The sequence below is a fragment of the Rhopilema esculentum genome, chromosome 4, assembly GCF_057945365.1.
Source record: "Rhopilema esculentum isolate cy_ngs chromosome 4, ASM5794536v1, whole genome shotgun sequence".
Taxonomy (NCBI): Eukaryota; Metazoa; Cnidaria; class Scyphozoa; order Rhizostomeae; family Rhizostomatidae; genus Rhopilema; species Rhopilema esculentum.
Genome location: NC_142818.1, coordinates 1,374,879 through 1,393,156, shown reverse-complemented (window position 1 = coordinate 1,393,156; position 18,278 = coordinate 1,374,879). Strand labels below are relative to the sequence as shown.

At 36.4% G+C, this 18,278-nt stretch overlaps 3 protein-coding genes across 4 annotated transcripts; 2 read left to right on the top strand and 1 right to left on the bottom strand.

Moving 5' to 3' along the window:
- Positions 1-140: 140 nt before the first annotated feature.
- LOC148960295 (serotransferrin-like) lies at positions 141-7,924 on the top strand. 2 transcript variants are annotated; one of them, XR_016145306.1, is made up of 7 exons: positions 141-1,216; positions 1,504-1,689; positions 2,365-2,489; positions 4,808-4,955; positions 5,974-6,222; positions 7,083-7,596; positions 7,760-7,924. XR_016145306.1 is itself a non-coding variant. In XM_089116115.1 (6 exons), exons 1-6 carry the CDS (start codon positions 1,153-1,155, stop codon positions 7,370-7,372), a joined length of 1,062 nt encoding a protein of 353 aa, XP_088972241.1. In that variant the 5' UTR covers positions 141-1,152; the 3' UTR covers positions 7,373-7,924. The 2 variants fall into 2 exon arrangements, 1 of the variants encoding a protein (XP_088972241.1); XM_089116115.1 differs by having other exon boundaries at positions 7,083-7,924.
- A 140-nt stretch (positions 7,925-8,064) lies between these two features.
- LOC135691363 (uncharacterized) lies at positions 8,065-14,335 on the top strand. The gene is made up of 2 exons (XM_065209204.2): positions 8,065-11,276; positions 12,093-14,335. The coding sequence occupies exons 1-2, from the start codon at positions 10,784-10,786 to the stop codon at positions 12,584-12,586; spliced, it is 987 nt and encodes a 328-aa protein (XP_065065276.1). The 5' UTR covers positions 8,065-10,783; the 3' UTR covers positions 12,587-14,335.
- On the bottom strand, positions 13,174-17,955 carry LOC135691359 (uncharacterized). Its single transcript, XM_065209201.2, has 3 exons — positions 17,463-17,955; positions 16,132-16,387; positions 13,174-15,418 (listed from the first exon to the last, which is right to left on the bottom strand). Exons 1-3 carry the CDS (start codon positions 17,691-17,693, stop codon positions 14,589-14,591), a joined length of 1,317 nt encoding a protein of 438 aa, XP_065065273.2. The 5' UTR covers positions 17,694-17,955; the 3' UTR covers positions 13,174-14,588.
- Between the last annotated feature and the right edge of the window lie 323 nt (positions 17,956-18,278).

Sequence of the window (18,278 nt, the reverse complement as noted above, 5' to 3'; positions counted from 1 at the left end):
TATGGTTTGTCTCTTTTATCGAGATGGAAGGACTGCAGTGCGCTAGTTAGACTGTTCTCTGCGTGCGTTCTACAAAAATATGAATAGCAAACCAAGAGAGTTTCTTTTCCGCAGGGAAGGTGAAACTTATTGCAGATGGATGGACTAAAAAATATTGTAGTGCCTAGGCTTGTTCACAGCCAATAGCAAGATGATCAATTGTGTGGTGGCAAATTAATATCATATTACTCGGAGGGGGGAGGGGAAGGGGAGGGGGTTGGGGCTCACAGCCAATAGCAAGATGATCAATTGTGTGGTGGCAAATTAATATCTTAATACTCGGAGGGGGGAGAGGAGGTTTACCTCGTCAGCCCACTCACTTCCTCTACTCTAGCTAGTCATACGTATGCACCAAATCAAAATCTGTTCATTATTTGGCTAGGGCATCAAATATGACCTGACACTCACAAACCGTGGAAGCTGAGTGCAACATGTTAACGTTTTTATTTACAACTGTCTTGTAAAGCGAATAAATTATTCGCTTAGTTAGTTTATTAGTTAACGTTTAGCAGAATATTACCAACGTAAAAAAGAATAAAAACTGCGATTTTTCCAAATTTCTCCTGAACGGGTCCTTTTTGTTGTGCTCTCATTATATCGTTCTTTTTAAAAGAGATATTTATATAAAGTGAAAAAGGATAGAACCTGACGAAGAAATTTATGATGTCAAGCTTTTCTTCATTTAGATAGCTCCAAGATAACTCATTTAAAGATCTGCTTAACTGTTTAATAACTTCAAACTATCAACATGAGAGGCCAAGGATCTATACATACACCTTTACATTTAACATAATTAAAATTCCTAAAATTAACACACGGAAATAATTTTTATACCATGCTCTTTGGTTTGGGGCTTTAAGTTTATTCCCCTGGACGCATTCTCTTTCCTTTTCTTTTTAAATTGCTACTTTTGGCTTAAATTGACTTTTCTCACCCAGCTTTCTCGTGCTGCATTTACAGCCAACACCCGTCCAGAGACAAGCTCCTTATAGCCAGGAGCTCTCCAGGTTATCTTTGCGACCTTTTCTCAACTGTAATCTAATACGATCCCGAGAGAGCATATTTTTGCGAACATGAGAGCGGCTTGGCAGTTGTGATAAATGACAAATCAAGATGGTTGGAGTCAAGATGTTTTTGATGGTCGTGGCTCTTGTCACCAATTCGTGGCAAAGTGCAAGTAAGAGTGGTTTTATGAGATTTCTTTAATCGATTTCTGTATCATTCGCATTGAACATTAGAAAAATTCATAATTGTTGAAACTTTGCTATCTTTTCAATTGTCATTTTCAACTTAAGGTTTGCGTTACTTCTGAAAGCGTTTCAGTTATGTAAACGTTTTTCAACTCCATTGACTCCTTACGTATCTTTACTTCATCTTTACATCGAGTACCTGACACAAAAATAAAGTGAAGACAGAATTCTCGAAAATTTTTTGCTGTCGCTAGCTAGGAGCTCTGTTTCTTAGGTACAACTTCTCCAAGATGGTGTGCACAGAGCAATGACGCCTATGCGAAATGCCAACAGATTAGCAGCAAATACCCTGGGCAAATAACGTGTATCTTGGGGAAAGGAGAAAATGACTGCTGTCGAAAAATTGCTCAAGGAGCAGCTGACTTGTCGTCATTTTCTGGAAGGGCGGTTTACCAAGCTGGTAAGTCATTTTGGTCCATGTTGAAAGTGTGAAGAGATACTACAAAACAGTGCTGATGTAGCAACATGCATTTATATTTTCATTAGCAGTAGTCTCATTCAATATGATTTAGAACGGAATCACAAAGGTTTAACACCTTATTAGGCATGGATTTATCAATTCCATTAGATAGCAGTGAGTTTGTTGGATGCGCAAATTGCGAATCTTCACGCTATGGCTTTTTTGAGTGGTGACAAGCGAGGATTTTGCAATTCAAAATACTTGGAAATGAAAAATTACCCTTTGTACCAGAGACACAGATTCAAGAAGAAACAAATTACGTGCTTGAAATTTTGTGGCTCTGGCACCCAGGGTAATGAAAATTCTGCTTTCCTACCTATAGAACTAAGCTTCAAATAGTTTAGTTGTTCTTTTCTGTCAACACTGGTTATCATTTGATACGAAAGTAACGTTATTTTCATACAAAGGTGACATTGGAAGTAATGATGCTTTCATGGAACAAGCGTATGCGAGTTCATGTAATGTCATGTTGTTGTGAGACGTCGTAGGAACAAACCTTTGATCAAATACCATAGACAGCATGAAAATGTTCGTATAATCTCCTAGTGATGCTTCGATATATTTAATTGGGCCTTTTAAGCATTGTTTCAGCTTAATACCTAAATCGTTTTATAGGCAAAAATTATGGTTTGCAAGTTATTATGTCTGAAAGGCATCAACATCTGACAGCAAGTGGCAAGAAGTATTTCGCTGTTGCAGTCGCTAAAAAATCGAGTAACCTAACATATGGCACGTTAAAGGTTAGTGACGTTGACAATAGACAGTTTATAAGTATTTTGAAATGGAACAGTAATTACTAACACAAACTGGCGATTCTTTCTGTAGCTTGTCTTAGGAGAGCCCAGATCAGAGACATGCATAATAATGCATCGTATTCAGCTAGAACCTCGAACTGCATGAATCGTAGAACACGTGCCTTCAAGTTTTCATTCCTTCACGTTAGTCTTTCGTGGATATAGCTATAACCATTTAGTGGAAATGAATTTCTATTGCCTGTCGGTAAAATCAATTTTAGTAAAAGCAAAGACGAACAACTGTAGAAGAGCAAGCGATCAACAAAATGTCGTCGATTTATCAAGCTACCTGCCCAGAGGTTGTTAACCGTATCTGAATCATCAGATGTAAATGGGAAAGATGAGTCATGTATTGTGTAAATTTGATAGTGAACATTAGCTTGGCATGTTCTCTTGTTTACAGTACAAAAACGCCCTTCCATGCAAAAGAGTTCAGTTATCTAAGAGTTTACATGCCAATGTGATTCTGGCTACGTAGGACGCACAACCCAGAGACTGGGGATAGAATGGAACACTATGTAACTTCCAGCATTAGAAACAAAACTCTTCCCAAAAGAGAACAGCCACCTCGGTCTGGCAGATCTAAAAGTACAACTACAACATTCGATTCTGCTATCGGGCAGCATTTACTGGAAAATCCAGGTTGTGCAGAAATCATAATGGCGACATGTTTCGGATTTTTGGCAAAGTCCGATCGACGTTCCACCTAGCAGTTTTGGAATCTATCTACATAAGCACGAATTAATTTTCTACTCGGGAGAATAACACCAAAAGATAAATGTTTTCACTTTGATAAAACAATAGCTCCCTCAGAAATAACATTGCCACATCCCTCATGAAATTAGGCATTGAGGCTACATTCCCTCATCACAGAGAGCAACGTTGGGCCGTTGGTGCATCGGCCCAAGTTGCTTCACCTAACCCAAATAACAACCCTAAATCTTAGATGTAACTTGATTAACTCAAGTGCAAGCAGTTTTAAGTTCTGGGCAGGGATTGGACAAGAAAAGATCACTTTTCCCTACCATTCCTACCTTACGATGCACCAGTCCTACCTTAGATTCCTAAAGTATGAGAGGGACAGACAAAATATGACAGGATATGACAAAATATAAAACATGAGGACCTTTTAAAGAATACTGTGATGTAGGTAAGCTCTAATTCCTAAGAGAACAAAAGATTTCGAAAGACTTTAAAAAAAACACAAACTAGATACCAAAAAGGGAGGTAGGGTACGGGAAAAGAGAAAAGCGTTGAAAAGTCTACCAACAATCACGATAAGCCCCACCCAAACGCTTAAATAACCTCATCAGAGCCAAGGGACCAACAAATCCGTGTAGAAACCCAAAACACAGAACCCCTGCTGACCTATACCCCAAATGCATCGAAAAGGGGCACACAAGGACCAACTACCAGAATGAAAGCATGATAAATGACACCCAAAGGGGAAAAGACAATTCGGATAAAAGTAAACCCCTAGTAAATCAAATTCTACAATATCCCTCGTGAAATTAAATCTGATGAAATTTCATTTTATCCGCATTAAAACGCTATTGTGTAGACAAAAGGAGTTCGTTTTCACCTTAGGATTCCACTGGTAAAGTTTTTAATAGTCAAGCGCCACTCTTGGGCAACCTCAACATTCATGTGCTCGCGTTTCTGATTGGCCCATTTCGATTCAAAACTGGGTATACATATTTCCTATTTTTGCATTTTCGATCTATGTTCTGACGTTTTATACACTGATGTGTATCAGACGATAAACTTCGGTATAATGTTTCAAAATGTTTGCCTTTTTCAGTACCATTTTAAAAAAATTCTGTACCTCAAAAAGATTGTTTGAATACCTCTACATAAACGCATTTGAAAGGCATTATCAAAAAATAGATTCTTAAAGTGCGAAGAAAACTGGAAAGAAATACTCAATGTTTTCCATAATTTGATGACCAGTGGAACTTCATAGAAAGAGCAAAAACTTACATTTCAAAGCCATCAGTGTATCAAAATAGCTGAGTGGGGGGAGGGCGAGGGGGAGAGGTGGTGTCAACACATTGGTCCTACAGCCCCTTGAAGATTATCTAACAAACGTTCGGCTAATCTTGTGAAAAAGTGAGAGATTACGGAATTTGTCTTGATGATGATTATTTATGACAATTCTCCTCTTTTACTCATTCAAATAATTAACTGTACGAAGTAATTAGCTATTTGGAAAACCCAATAAAGATGAGAAATGAAATGATAAATTTCCCATTGTCTTTTTAAAGGGTGCCAAATCGTGTCATACCGGAGTTCAGAAATCTTCGGGCTGGATTTTACCAGTTGGCAACTTGCTGAGCTCGAATATGATGGCATGTGTGCATAGTAATCAGTATGCCTCTGTTGCTGCTTTTTTCACTGCAAGCTGCGCACCAGGTTTGATTCTTGTCTTTAAGCAACCAATACAATTATGTTACAGCGTGATGACGTTATAGTCATATATTGAATTTTTTTGACGTCATAATATTCAACTCGACTTACAGAACCTTTGGGCTCGGACCTTTGTATTTGAGGTACAATACAAAATGTCTCTAAATGTGCATAATCATTTCAGAATATTAAACTACCAAATTACACTGATTTGTTTAAGATGTTATCAATGTAACAATAACTGATTTACTTTTTTTGTTTCGACCATTATGTCATGGAAAGGACCGGTTTATAATTAATGTCCTTTCACATTAAATAATCAAAATTATAAATTCTTAAATAAAGTTTTATCAAGTTATCACTTTTAAACTCTTTACCTTTATACCAATATATTTCATTGCATTAACTAATCAAGAAGCTTTTTTTATCGGCCAGAATTCGCTATGTCTTCCTTCTTACTTATAGTTATAAAATTATTCATGTCTGCTCTATGGGTACCAAAGCACCTAGGATCCAGCCTTAGTGACTAAGGTAAAGACGATGAATCTAAAATGAGTAACAATCGGAATTGGTCGAAGAACTATAAAGAACCAACCAAGCTTTGATCTACGTAACGTAACGCTAAACACTTGGATTTTCCATAGGCACTTCTAATGCACATTTTTCGTTTTTTTTTGCAAATATCTTCAAGTTAGCAATAGTCCATCGATTTACTTATATTTAAAAAGGGTGCCTACGCTCAGGAAAAATTAGTTGCAAATTATCTATGCTGGTTTGGTAATGGAATCGGCCGAAGAAATTTATTTACACGGTGTACCAATTGGTAAAGGCTGGAAAGAAGAGAGATGTGAATAATCGATAGAAAGGTATCAAAACTTTCCTCCATTTTAGGTGATCCGCAATGAAACTAAAATGCAAGGCAACATCATAGTTCACTCAACAATGTTTTAAGTGTTTCATCAACCACTGTATTTATGTGCTGATGCTGGTATTTGAATGTTTTGTAAGGCTTTGTCTATTTAAGGAGCGGCAAACAGAAAATACAACAAGCAGCTTTATGGCGTAAATACTCTCTGTTCCTTATGCACTGGCTCAGGGGCTGCAAAATGTGCACGAGATAAACGGGAGCCATATTACGGCTACGAAGGAGCATTCGCGTGTTTGAAAGATGGTGAAGGAGACGTAGCATTTTTGAAAGAGTCAATGCTTACGTCACTGAGGCCGGTTGATCAAGCCAAATATAAACTGTTGTGCAAGGACAATACTGTTGCAGGTATATTTATTTCATTTCTTCATTTAATGTTTCAATAAAATAAAAGCTAAATTGCGTTTGACTTTCATTTCGTTTGATGTTGCAAGCTTATAAGCTCCACTGTTATGAATTACAATCGACGCATCCAATATCACTTACATACAGATTAAATACTTACAGGTGCATTTATTCGCAGATGATCGATTTGAACAACTTGAAACCTTTGCATTTAAAAAAATGAACATCTCCAGCCTTTATTATATTCAATTACTTTCCGTTTTACTAGTATTTCTTCAAAGGTTGACCGATAATAGTTATAAAATGATCTAAATGGGTCCCTTCAAAGAAAGCAATTGAATATTTGCTTATTTTCACTCACTTTTGCCAAAGCAGCAGCAGCTACGTTCGCCCATGCACCTTTGCTGATTTTCTTTTAATACTCATCGAATTGCTGATCCAATGCTTTTCCTAGTAGCTAATTTTGCACATTTACTTCTTTAAGCACATTCCAGTCGATGTTTAATCAGCTATCGTTCATTTAGAATAGGCTTGGAAAGTCAATAGTTTGCGTTTATTTAACTTCATGTCTTTCAACAAACCATTGAAGTAGTGCATTTTGTGACTCTTAATCATTTGTTACTTGATTCATGTTGCTATAAAATAGCCATTAAGAATCGTTGTCCATAGAATTACAGCGATTATCTTTTTAGGGCAGCAACTAAATCATTAATCAACATACCAAAAACAATGGGCCTTAAATTGATCCGTGTGGCGCCCCTTGTTTTTTATACTCACCCAGTAACTATAATCACTTTGCTATTTTACAATTAGAATACATATGTTCTGTTTAAAGTTGACAAGAAAATATTTCGTTGCTGCAGATCCCAAGGACTACTTAAGTTGCAATTTAGCTGGAGCCCCAGCTAACGCTGTTCTAACAAGATCGGATGCTTCTGAGAATGCGATTTGGGGATATCAAATTCTGCTAGAAAGAGCTGCTACAAAGTTTTATCATCCACATTTCAGCCCGAAAATCCACATATTCGATGGGAAGTTTTTTTCGGTGTCTGCAATTGGTCTGGATAGAGTGCCCAGATCAAAGAGATCCTATATTTCATATCTTGGAGAGAGCTATGTTAAGGCTGTGTCGGCTTTGGATGCCTGCAATTGAAAATGCTTCCAGGCGGCGAGCTGTTGGAATCGTAAAGCCAATACGACTGACTGCTAGGCTACTAGTTGGAGATTTTTAGATCACAAAGATAAGCTTAGTTTGCAAGACCTAGTGACAAAAGAATGATCCCAAGAGTTAAACTTCAATCACACATCGTCGATATTGATTCATCAATTCCCAGATTTATTTACATAAAGGGATTGGACGTAGCAAAAACAGCCTTTGTAAGTATTTTCCGTCGCCAGTATCTTTCCTCTTGGCTTCTTGAGCTCATGTTAGAAGACTTTAGTTTAAGGAAATACTCTGTACTATGTAGGGAAGTACGAATATGGAACGAATACATAAGAGTAAGATACATTAGAATTGACGAGATGCGTTTTGCTATAGGAGGAGCAGTAACATTTCAGAGAAGCAGCAAATGACTTATATATTCTGGTTTGCATACGACGAAAACTGGCATTGAAATTTGTAAGCTTTTGTAAAACCTATTTTGTGTATTTGAAGCATTGAAGAAATTTTTGTATCATATTTCTATGTTGGTAAAATGATGAACCTGTGTGTCCTTTATCGTTGTTATTCCTGCAAGGCATGTCGGTATGCAGCAGCAACTTAGATTCAATGCCTAAAATTTCAAAGTTCAACTGTTGTAGAAATATCGGGCATGTTCCTTTAGTTTAAATGTCTACGGAAAAGATAGCATTAATAAACATTTGATTTCGTTAAAATCACGAAATTCTTTCCATTCTATAAAAACCCCTGCCAGAGTATGAACTTTTTGTTGGATCTGCACTAATTCATTAAACAATAAATAATTTCCATTTACAATTCTTCGAAATGGTTCAGATCCCTGCGTATTTTAGCCCTGCCTTGAATACAAATTATCACAGGGCTATTATGTTTACAGCCTTATTTTTTATAAAAAGTCTTTAGAAAAATAATTCCGCAGCCTATTTTTTCATAGCCAATTTAAATTCGTACCAAAGCATAATGAAAGTTGTTTATATAAAATGATGTAACAATAAGACGAACCTTTATGCAGGACAAACATTTCAACATAATATGCATCATGTTAATTTCCTTTCTAGCTTTTCGTTATATTCTAAAACTTTCTGCTTATTTGAACCGAAGGGCAAATCACTCCCAGAAAATCTCGTACACCTTTGGTGGAAATCCTATTGTTTAATCGGAAAATCCCAAGAAATCCTTTTGTTTTAGGGAGAATCTCGTACGCTATTTACAAGAGTGAATTGCCCCTCGATTTGAACAAGGTCTATTGTGTTTAGCAGTTGAAGACGTGTGACTATCGAAGAATTATTTGGCAATGACTTTGATTCCGGGACACTCATTAGCTGTTGATTGTTAATGCTTCTTTTATTAAGCTTAAAGGATACTTTTATGGTCTTACGTGTCTCTAGCTGATTGGTTGTTATTAATACTTGGTAATATGATTTTATCTTTAAACTCGCTGTAGTATTTTTTAGCAGGGATGTAGTCGTAAAATATTAACAAGGGGGGCTCCATCAAATTTCTAAGTTACTCTTGTCATGTAATTATTGCAATTTGAACATGGTGAGGTTTGACGTTTTTCCGAACATTGGTTGAGCAGCCAGGTACATTGACCGTGTGCGAGCGGCAGCTGAGATGAGAGCTTCGATACTATGGAAAGAGTAGGGCGGGGGGTGGTACTTTGTTGCAAGTGAGAAGGCAAAATGTTTATATTGCTCAGGAGTTCAGTAAAATTTTGCTAAGGAGAAAAATTTTGAGATATGGCCTTCTAAGAATGGCAAGAAATGCATCTAAAATATTTATGGCATCGATAAGGAAGAATTTTTTGTTCAACAATAATGACCCATTGGTTGTATTTTGAATTGAAAAATTTCCTGCTGTGTTAACAAAAGAGAGGTGATTTTATCAGTTAATGAACAGTGCTACTACAAATGTCATGCAGAACTGTTATTCATTGGACTTGGAGAATATTCATAGTTTGCAGATATAGAAAAATCAATTTTGAAATAAATACAGCTTTAAAAACACCAGAGCCTAAAATTATCCAAAAGATAAGAACATCCAGAGTTGAAAAAAAAATTGAATTGTTCTTATTGTTCTATAAAAAAGAGTGTAGTGCATGAAATATTAAAAATAGACAAGATAGAGTCAAACAATAGCAACCGGTGGTTGAATCAGGCATTTCTAAATGCAACAAAAAAACAACTGTCTCTACAAAACTGCAACTAAACGTAGTCAGTAAGAAATCATTCAAGAATTTTCCAACTGTATTTGTCAAACTTTGTGTACATTTTCATGCATATTAAAGCTTGCAGCGCCTTCAAATATGTCAGTTGCTTCTCTTTTCCTTTTCTGGTTTAGTCGTCAAGTTTTGGTGAAGTAACAATTCTTCACAAATTTGCGTTATACGATGATTGGCCGTATCCAAGCACAAACAATGAGAGGGGCGGCTGAGCTTGCCTACTATTTTCGAAAATTTTAGCAAGGGGGGCTGCGCCCCCTGAGCCCCTTACCACTACATCCCTTGTTTTTAGAGTAGGGCTTTTTGTTAGAAGCATGTTGCTGTTTGGTTGCAGTGTGCTGACGAAAGAAGTCGTGTCTCTCTGTTCCTCTCTGCCACAAGTCAAGTTTAAAAGGGTCGTGAGACAATATTCAACTTAAAAAATTGCCAGATAAACAAGACTACACTCAGAGTGGCCGCCCTCCATGAAATGGGTGATTTCACCAGAAATATGTTTATAGAAAGACAATTTCAGAAATTCAGGTTTAATTTAGGGGGCTCCGGCCAGGCCTAGAATTTCCCGACAAGAAATTAGATTATTTTTCTTTAGGCTCGCGGCACTGATTGGTCAACCATACCGGTCTTGTGCTTGCGTTTTTCTGATTGGCCTATTTCGATCCACAACTGGGTATATATTTTCCATCGTGTTCTTTCGGAACCTTATTCTGACGTTTTATGCTCTGAGGAGTGTCAGACGAAAAAGCTTTTAGTATGTCGTAAAGTGTTTGCTTTTTTCAAAGCCATTTTCAAATTCTGTACCGCAAAAAAATTGTTCACAACTTAGACTCTATAGAATATCTGTGGTTTGAAAGCCCGACTCCGTTTAGAGTCACATTTGGTGTGACTAGAAGCGGAGTGTGCTGCAATTTTCTAGTAAATTTCTCCCTAGCCCTCAGTGAGCCTTACAATTTTTCACCGTTCAATGATGTCAAGACAACCCAATAACAAGAGGGCAGTACAAAAGAACAAAAAGATTTCACAATAGGGATTTCCTCATTGGCGTTGACTGCGAGTTGAACAATGATTGCCAGGTGTTTTTCTCAACCTTGCGTTCAAGTTGGGATCAATGTCGTCGAATTGCTGTGAAATTCGCTGGTTGGTAAATTTGAGAATATTGTCGAAAAATGGAAGAAGGACAAACAGCAAACACGTTCATAAATGCAGATCCATTCAGAGTACCGACCAGAACGAACGAGGATACGAGTTCAGAAAAAGTCAAACTCGAATGCAACAAATGGACAGACGATGTTATCCGCCGACTTATCTTGCTATGGGGCGAAAGACCTGCGTTGTACGACACGAAACATGAATGGTATTTCAGTAAAAACAAGCGACGGGATTCAATGATCGAGATCTGCGAAGATTTGAATATGTCATTCCATGAAATTCAGCTTAAAATGGTCAGTTTACGAACATACTACGGCTCTCAGCAGCGAAAGAAAATTGCTTGGGAGAACGACCCAACAAAGACGTCTCCCTTTAAAAGCAGGTGGCAGTTTTGGACTCCCCTTCAATTTCTGCAAGACCACATGACGCAAAAGCCTGCAGAAAACAAAACTACATATGTTTTGGAAGATGATTGCCAGTCCCCTGAAATACTGGAAGATTTCGATAAAGGTAAGGAAGATCACATTCCAAAATATGATATAAATCTCTATTACATTTTTCTATAAAGCGCGGGAGATTTAAAAACTTCAAAACATCACCACCATGGTAGCGTTGAATCCGGCGGAGGGAATACTTCCCAATGCTGAAATCCTGGATCCAGCCGTGTCAACTATACAATCTTTTTATAAATAGCCTGTAAACTGAGGTGAGGTGACTGTTATTTATTTTCTCAAAACTTTGTGGCTGGATTGTTCTTTATTTGTTCTTAAATTATTATGGTCCAAGCAGGCCAAATTTGGGTGATCAGGCCAAAGAATTTTTGCCTACTTTAGATAATTCAGCAATGGTAATAAAATTGGAGCAAGCAATTATTTACTTATAGAACAAGTTTGAAATTTCTCGGACAATGTACCCTTGGAAGGTGAAAAACTACCTCATTTTTCAAACAGACTTCTTTCAACTGAGTTGCAGCACATCCAATTGAAACAGAATCCAAAACTGAAAGACGTTTGTAAACAAAGTTGGTTAAAAAACAGTACCTTACCCTCAGCTTGTTCATAATTTTCTCTCAGCTTTTGACCACTTTTGAGACTCATGTTTTAATAAAAATGTTCTATAAAAAGAGTGTGGTTGTATTGTAAAATAAAGAAATAGACTAATACACTAAAGTACCTTTCAGTATGTGAGCATCCATTCAAAACCATACAGGGATAGTATTACAATTGGTATCCTAGGGGACAGGTACACTGAAGCCTTACCATTGTCAAATTGATGATCAATTCTTGAAATTTAAAAGCAACCTAATTTGCTCTATCTTGCTTGAAGATGAATCTGATGATAGTAAAACACAAATCCCAAGATTCAGAGCTTCAAAAAGAAAAGTGGAGAGGCATGCAAATATCATGGACTTAGAAATGAACACCCAGTGCACTGATAATGCAGATGAATCAACAGAAAAAAGAACAAGAACTGGAAAGGAATTTTCTTCTAGATCAGATGATGAATTATTTGCAACAGTTATTCTTAAATCTCTTGGGAAGATTGAAGAAGGTGAGGCAAAAGAAGCATTAAAACTGGAAATTCAAAACCTGATCTTTAGAACACGATTTGGCTCTCAAAATTCTGTTGTAAGTTATAGTCCGAGTCATATGCAAGGGGCATACCCAAACCATTTTATGTATGGAAACACTTTCGTTCGTGGAAATAGTGAAATACAAGTGCATACAAATAATGGAAGTGATGAAGAACCTACCATGGCTGGCAGGCGAAAGCCAATTAATCCCAAGCGCTCTACACAAGGTGAAATAATCAAGATGTGAAGTATTTTGTATTCTGCATGAGATAAAGAATGAATTTATTGGTCAACTTAAGCTCTTTTCAATGTTGTTTGCAATCAAGATGCTTTTAGAGAAAATCTGCATGTTAAAGTTGTGGCCTCCTTTGAATCAAAGTTGTATTTGTATTACAAAGAACAATTTTCATAAACTGTACAATATCAGCCAACAGGCAAACCTTTGTAGTAATAAAAGAAGCAAGCAAAATTTACACTTACAACTTTTGACACATATATGTGTCAAAAGTTGTAATAAATCATATGTATATATATATTTATGTTGTATTACAGTAAAAGCTCTATTAAGCCCCCCCCCTTTTTTTAACCTAAATCTCTTTTAAATCTCCTAAATCTCTCTATCAAGCCTCCCCTTTCAAGCAAAAATTAAAAATAAGCCCCTCCTCTCTATTACTTCCCCCTTTAGCCCCTGATGTCAAACAGAAATGGAAAGCATGTGCATCGCGTGGGTCCCTTGATGATGATAAGATTATGTGCATTAAATTTCACGAGTTTATATATCAGACCACTTATTTTATAAATTGAAGAGATGATTTCCAATAAATACAACATAAATGTAGCAAACACATTTGCTCATTTTTAAACATAACTTTCTCTTCAATAATTCGTTTCATAATTCATATGATCAAAGTGAACAACTCCCAAGGTAAAACATAGTAACTGTATATTCCTTAAACATCCAAGAGTCATGTTGCTACAAACACTGACACAAATAAATAGTTACTTCAGCAACTGCACATCAACGATACAGTTATATAGCAATTTGCGACATACTGCGCTAAAATGCTGGTTTCCCAACATTAAGTACAGCCCATGGTTTACTTGTGCATTGTAGAAGTGAGTCAAAATTTGTTTAGAAGATGTCCCAGGGGTTATCAATTGATCCTAGTGTCTCTGAGAAAGTGGGGTGGGGTGGGTAGCCTAATACAGCTTTTACAGTATTTTACAGCTTTCTTATTTTTTCTCCATTGTCAACAACTGCCATTTTTATATTTTGTTCTTGCTGTCTATGAAATAACAAATTCGCCAATGAAGGGAATTGTAGATATTGAAATGCCAAGGATGCACAGTTGCTTTGAAAAGATGATAATAAACATAGCATAAAAGTGATGATCTTCATAAGAAAGAAACAGCCAGTTATTCCCTAATTTTCACTTTTACAATGACCTTCCAGTGTTAAGTCTTATCATTAATTGAGGTAAACAGTAATAATCCTTCAACATGTCAGTAAGATAGCAATGTGAATGGTTGTTCAAATGTTCTATTTAAAAACAGAACATTTCCCCAAGGATCTCTTGTCATCATCAGCAAAGAAATAGGTGTAAAAACTCAGTTTTAATCTCTTAGTTATTCGGCAATCAAGCCCAGTTAATCAATCAATATATCAGAAAAGAGGGAAAGTTCACGTGAAGCCAATTAAGCAAGGGAATCAGAACAGAGTGTAAAGGAAGAATACTGACAGGCAATTTGTGAGTCAAAAAATCAAATTTGTTAACACTTGTCCTAAATTCTTGAACAAGAGCTTATGGCCTCAGTTCAGTAGAGGGGACAGACCTAACTGCATATATGTTCTGACTAGGGTGTGTCCTACTTTGGTGTGGCTTGTTAAGGAGTTAGAAAAGGTAATGTTGATCTAAAGTCCTCAAGTGAGTGTTTATCTGATAAAATATTGTGTGACTGTAAATAAAAACAGAAATTCACACTATGATCTCTTGTGCAGTTATCCTCAAAATAGCACCAAAATTATACTTGTGTTTCATGCAAACAACACAAAATTTCTGACAAGATGGTGCTCGGGGACATTTGCCCTATTCCCTCCCAAATGATACCTCTGATTAGGCCATTTCATTTTCTAAATTCTCTTTTTCTGAATATGTTTCTAAAAACACAGTAACTAGTCATACAAAATCTTGCTTCAAACAGAAGAAAAACAGATAATCAAAGTTGCTTTAAACATGCTTTAAACTTGCTTAAAATGATTTCTGAATATTAATTACCCTGTTCTCAACACGTGATTGTTCAGATAGAAACACAAGCCTGTGACTTTCTAAACACTCATCAGGACTTGATAGAATAAAACTTGGATCATTGAAAGTTACTGATTTAACAAAGGCATGCATGAGATGGTAATCTGCAAAACCATGTCCACTCATGGTTGTTGTTTCAGAGGGCATTGTGTCACATTCAAAGGTCTCTTTCTTTCTTGTTGTAAAGTCGTACACAGTTATTGGAGAGTCTTCATCACAGATTAATTCTCCTTTTGTTCCAAATATTTTAGTTTGCCTTACACAAAGCTTCTCTGTAAAAGCAACCATTGACATGCTTACTGTTTTGCCTCCTTCAAACATCATATTAACCACTTGATTTGAGATGACATCATTATCACATTCGTAAACACATCTTCCATATGGTCCTTTTCTTAGATTTTCTTCAATTGTCTCAGGTGTAGGTTTATCAGCAACTGAAAAGCAGAACCCATTTGGGACTCCATGTTTGGTAGGTTCTAGGTATATTTTCACTGCAGAATAAGGGCAGTTTGTTTCAACAGCACAATCAAGACATCTTTCTCCAGCTCCGTTGGGTTTTTGACTCTTTGTAAAGTGGTTTAGTGCACCAAATGAAGACACTGCAACACACCTTGCATCTTTCATAAATGAATTAATCAGGTCAATGTCATGGCAACACTTAGCTAACAATGAGAATCCTGAGTCTTCTTGCCGTCTCCAGTTTCCTCTGACATAAGAATGAGCAAAATGGTACCAACCAACTGGTTCCATATGCTGGATACTGACAATATCACCTAAAAGTGAAAAATGATTCAGCTTATTTATAAAATTATAATTGTGAGTAAAAGCTGATAATTGAAAATTAAAGTCATATAATAAATAAAAAGGTGCAATAATAAACATAAATTTATATTATAGGAACACAGAAAAGAAACCTTTTTAGCATTGCAAATATGTAACCCTGTTTTCTGGGGTCTCCCTTTTTAACTATGCGAGGATGGCTCAGGCGCTGACTACAGACCCAAGGGTCTGCTGTCCAAGCCACTGGCATGACCAAACTTTCACCCAGAGTAAGGAGAGTCGCCAGCTCTCTATAATTCCAGGCATAGGAATCACAAGGTGTGGTCACATGGAGAGGAAGTACCAGGACACTGCTCAATAAGCATAAGCTTCTCAGTGTTCTAAAAAGTACCTTTGGATGCTAAGTAGAAAAAAGCAACTTAAAAAAGCTCCTTTTTATTGTAAATCATCCTTTGGAAGTCTTTTTAGAACAAAAATTATCCCTTTTGACCTGTGTCCCTCTATCAATCTACTTTTCAACACATTCCTATTTCCTTATTTCAAAACAAGTGTGGGCATAGACTAACTCAGGTACTAATTTAGGACACTTTGTGCAACATATCCATTCATTCAGAGTTAATGAAGATGCATGAGAATAATCATGTTCTTTGCAAAAACATCCAGAAATTCATGAAATTGTGATTCTTGTATAGTTATAGCTACATACCAATCTTTCCACTCTCCAAAATATCGTTTACTTTCAAATAGTGTGGTCTGTATCTCAAAACATGCCCAACCGCAAGTATGATACCCTGTTCTTTGCAAACCTTTACTATCTGTTCACAGTCACTCAGGTTTAGGGCCATTGGTTTTTCAAGCAAAATGTGGTAACCTTTCTTGGCAAATGCTATGCATGGATCTTTGTGAAGGTAGTCCATAGTTGCAATTACCACAGCATCAGCAAACTTCTCTCTTTCGGCTGCCTGAAATAATCAAAATTTTTAGCAAAATGAATTGGTTGGTGAAAGGAGAGCTCTATTTCTATATATAACTTTATTTCTATATAACTACACTTGGTGAGCAAAAGTATTGCACCACCCTTCACAAAATGGTTGCACCGCTGTGAACTTTTTATAGCAAACTTAAATTCAAATAGCTGACGCAAGTTGGATAAAAGCTTTAAGATAACCGTTTGGGTGGGAAATAATAGGAAATTTATAAAGGAAGAGTAATGAAAATGAAAAATGCAAATACATTCTTTGTTTCCTTTTATTTTTAAGCTATATCGACCACTGCAAAAATACAAAAACTGAGCTATGATGATAAGATTACCTGTACTTATGTCATCATAGCTGTACATGATAATAAGAGCCCTGGAGCTACTGTTGTTCTTATGGGGTCTATCTGTTGTGGTGCATCAGGGTTTTTTTTAAGGAATTTTAACCACTGCACATTTTCAAAATTTTCAAAAATCTTGTTGTTGCCTTTGAAAATTTTATGACTGCATGCATGTGAAATTATCGAATTACACCAGCTCTCGCTCAAGCTTTACAAGAGATTCCAACGATGAAAAGTGGTCTAGGTTTAAACAAGTTTTTTTAGAACAAAGAGCTCACAGAAGAAGATGAAGAAAAAACAAGCTAGATAGCTTCTAGGTACTGAATTCGATAATATTTATAGAGATTTCATATACGTATTATGATCATTGTTACGGTTATATTTTCGTTTTTAATATTGTAATACTCTTTTATAAGCTTTTATAAGTGTCTACTGGTAGTTGCTACCAAACCTCTATTTTTAGTTTTACCAGTGCACAAAATATGAGTTTATCATTGCACAATTACGATTTATCACTGCACAAATTGGTAATCACTGTACGTTAAAGTAAACCCTGTGGTGCATAAAAAAACAAATAAAAATGAATGAATGATGCGTGGAATGACTGCATGCGCAAAATATTGTCGAAAACTGTCGTTCCCTGCATGTAAATAGGCCCATTGGCAGTGTGAGACAAGAAAATACAATAAACTGTCATTCAATAATGAAATTAATACTTACTGGCTGCCAATCTTCGAATACGAAATTTTCCTCAATCTTATACAAATTTCGCATCATTTCTCGTCGATACCTTTTTGGTTCTGCTACGCCGACAACCTTCATCCTGGTTGGAAAGTCTTTGGCATACGTTGCATAAACCTGGCCACGCATTCCAGCGCCAACAATTAGCACCGAAATCGGATCTTTCCACGGAATTTCCTCCTCAAAATTCTTGCTTTCTGAGCTTCCCATGTTGTCTCCTTGTCTCTTGTGCTATGGGAGATGTAAATGTCGAATAAAGTATTTTCTGCTTGATTCTCTCTGCTTGTCGATCTCTCGATTCTCAAAGCCAAATGTTTTTGCTGTTTTCTGTCTAGTCATCACAATTTACTTCCTTGACCCCAGGCTCTTTGAAAATTGTTACATGAAAAAGGCTTATAAGACTACGAAGTCAAGTTATACACTCATTAGCTAAACAAAGTACAGAAAATTTGTCGCCCTCGGCCCTCCCTCCGGCCCAGAAAATCTTACTATAACACCTTTCTTATTTTCAATGGGTTTAAAATGGGCATAGGAGATTAGGGGTACTCGTCCTTTCCACAACATTCAAAAATTTGTAGATTGTTTGTAAGCAGATGTAAAGTTACATGCTTATTTCAATTAATAAAGAAAGTGTGTCACAATTTAAACATATAAATTATAAATAGTTAATGCCTATAGTGTAATTATTAGCTTTTTGTCTGATGATAAAAATAGAATGTATTTTGAGAAACCAAAAAGCAATAAAATTTCTTAAAATTCGTCAAGTTTTTTTTCAATTTTTGGTCACCTTCCTCG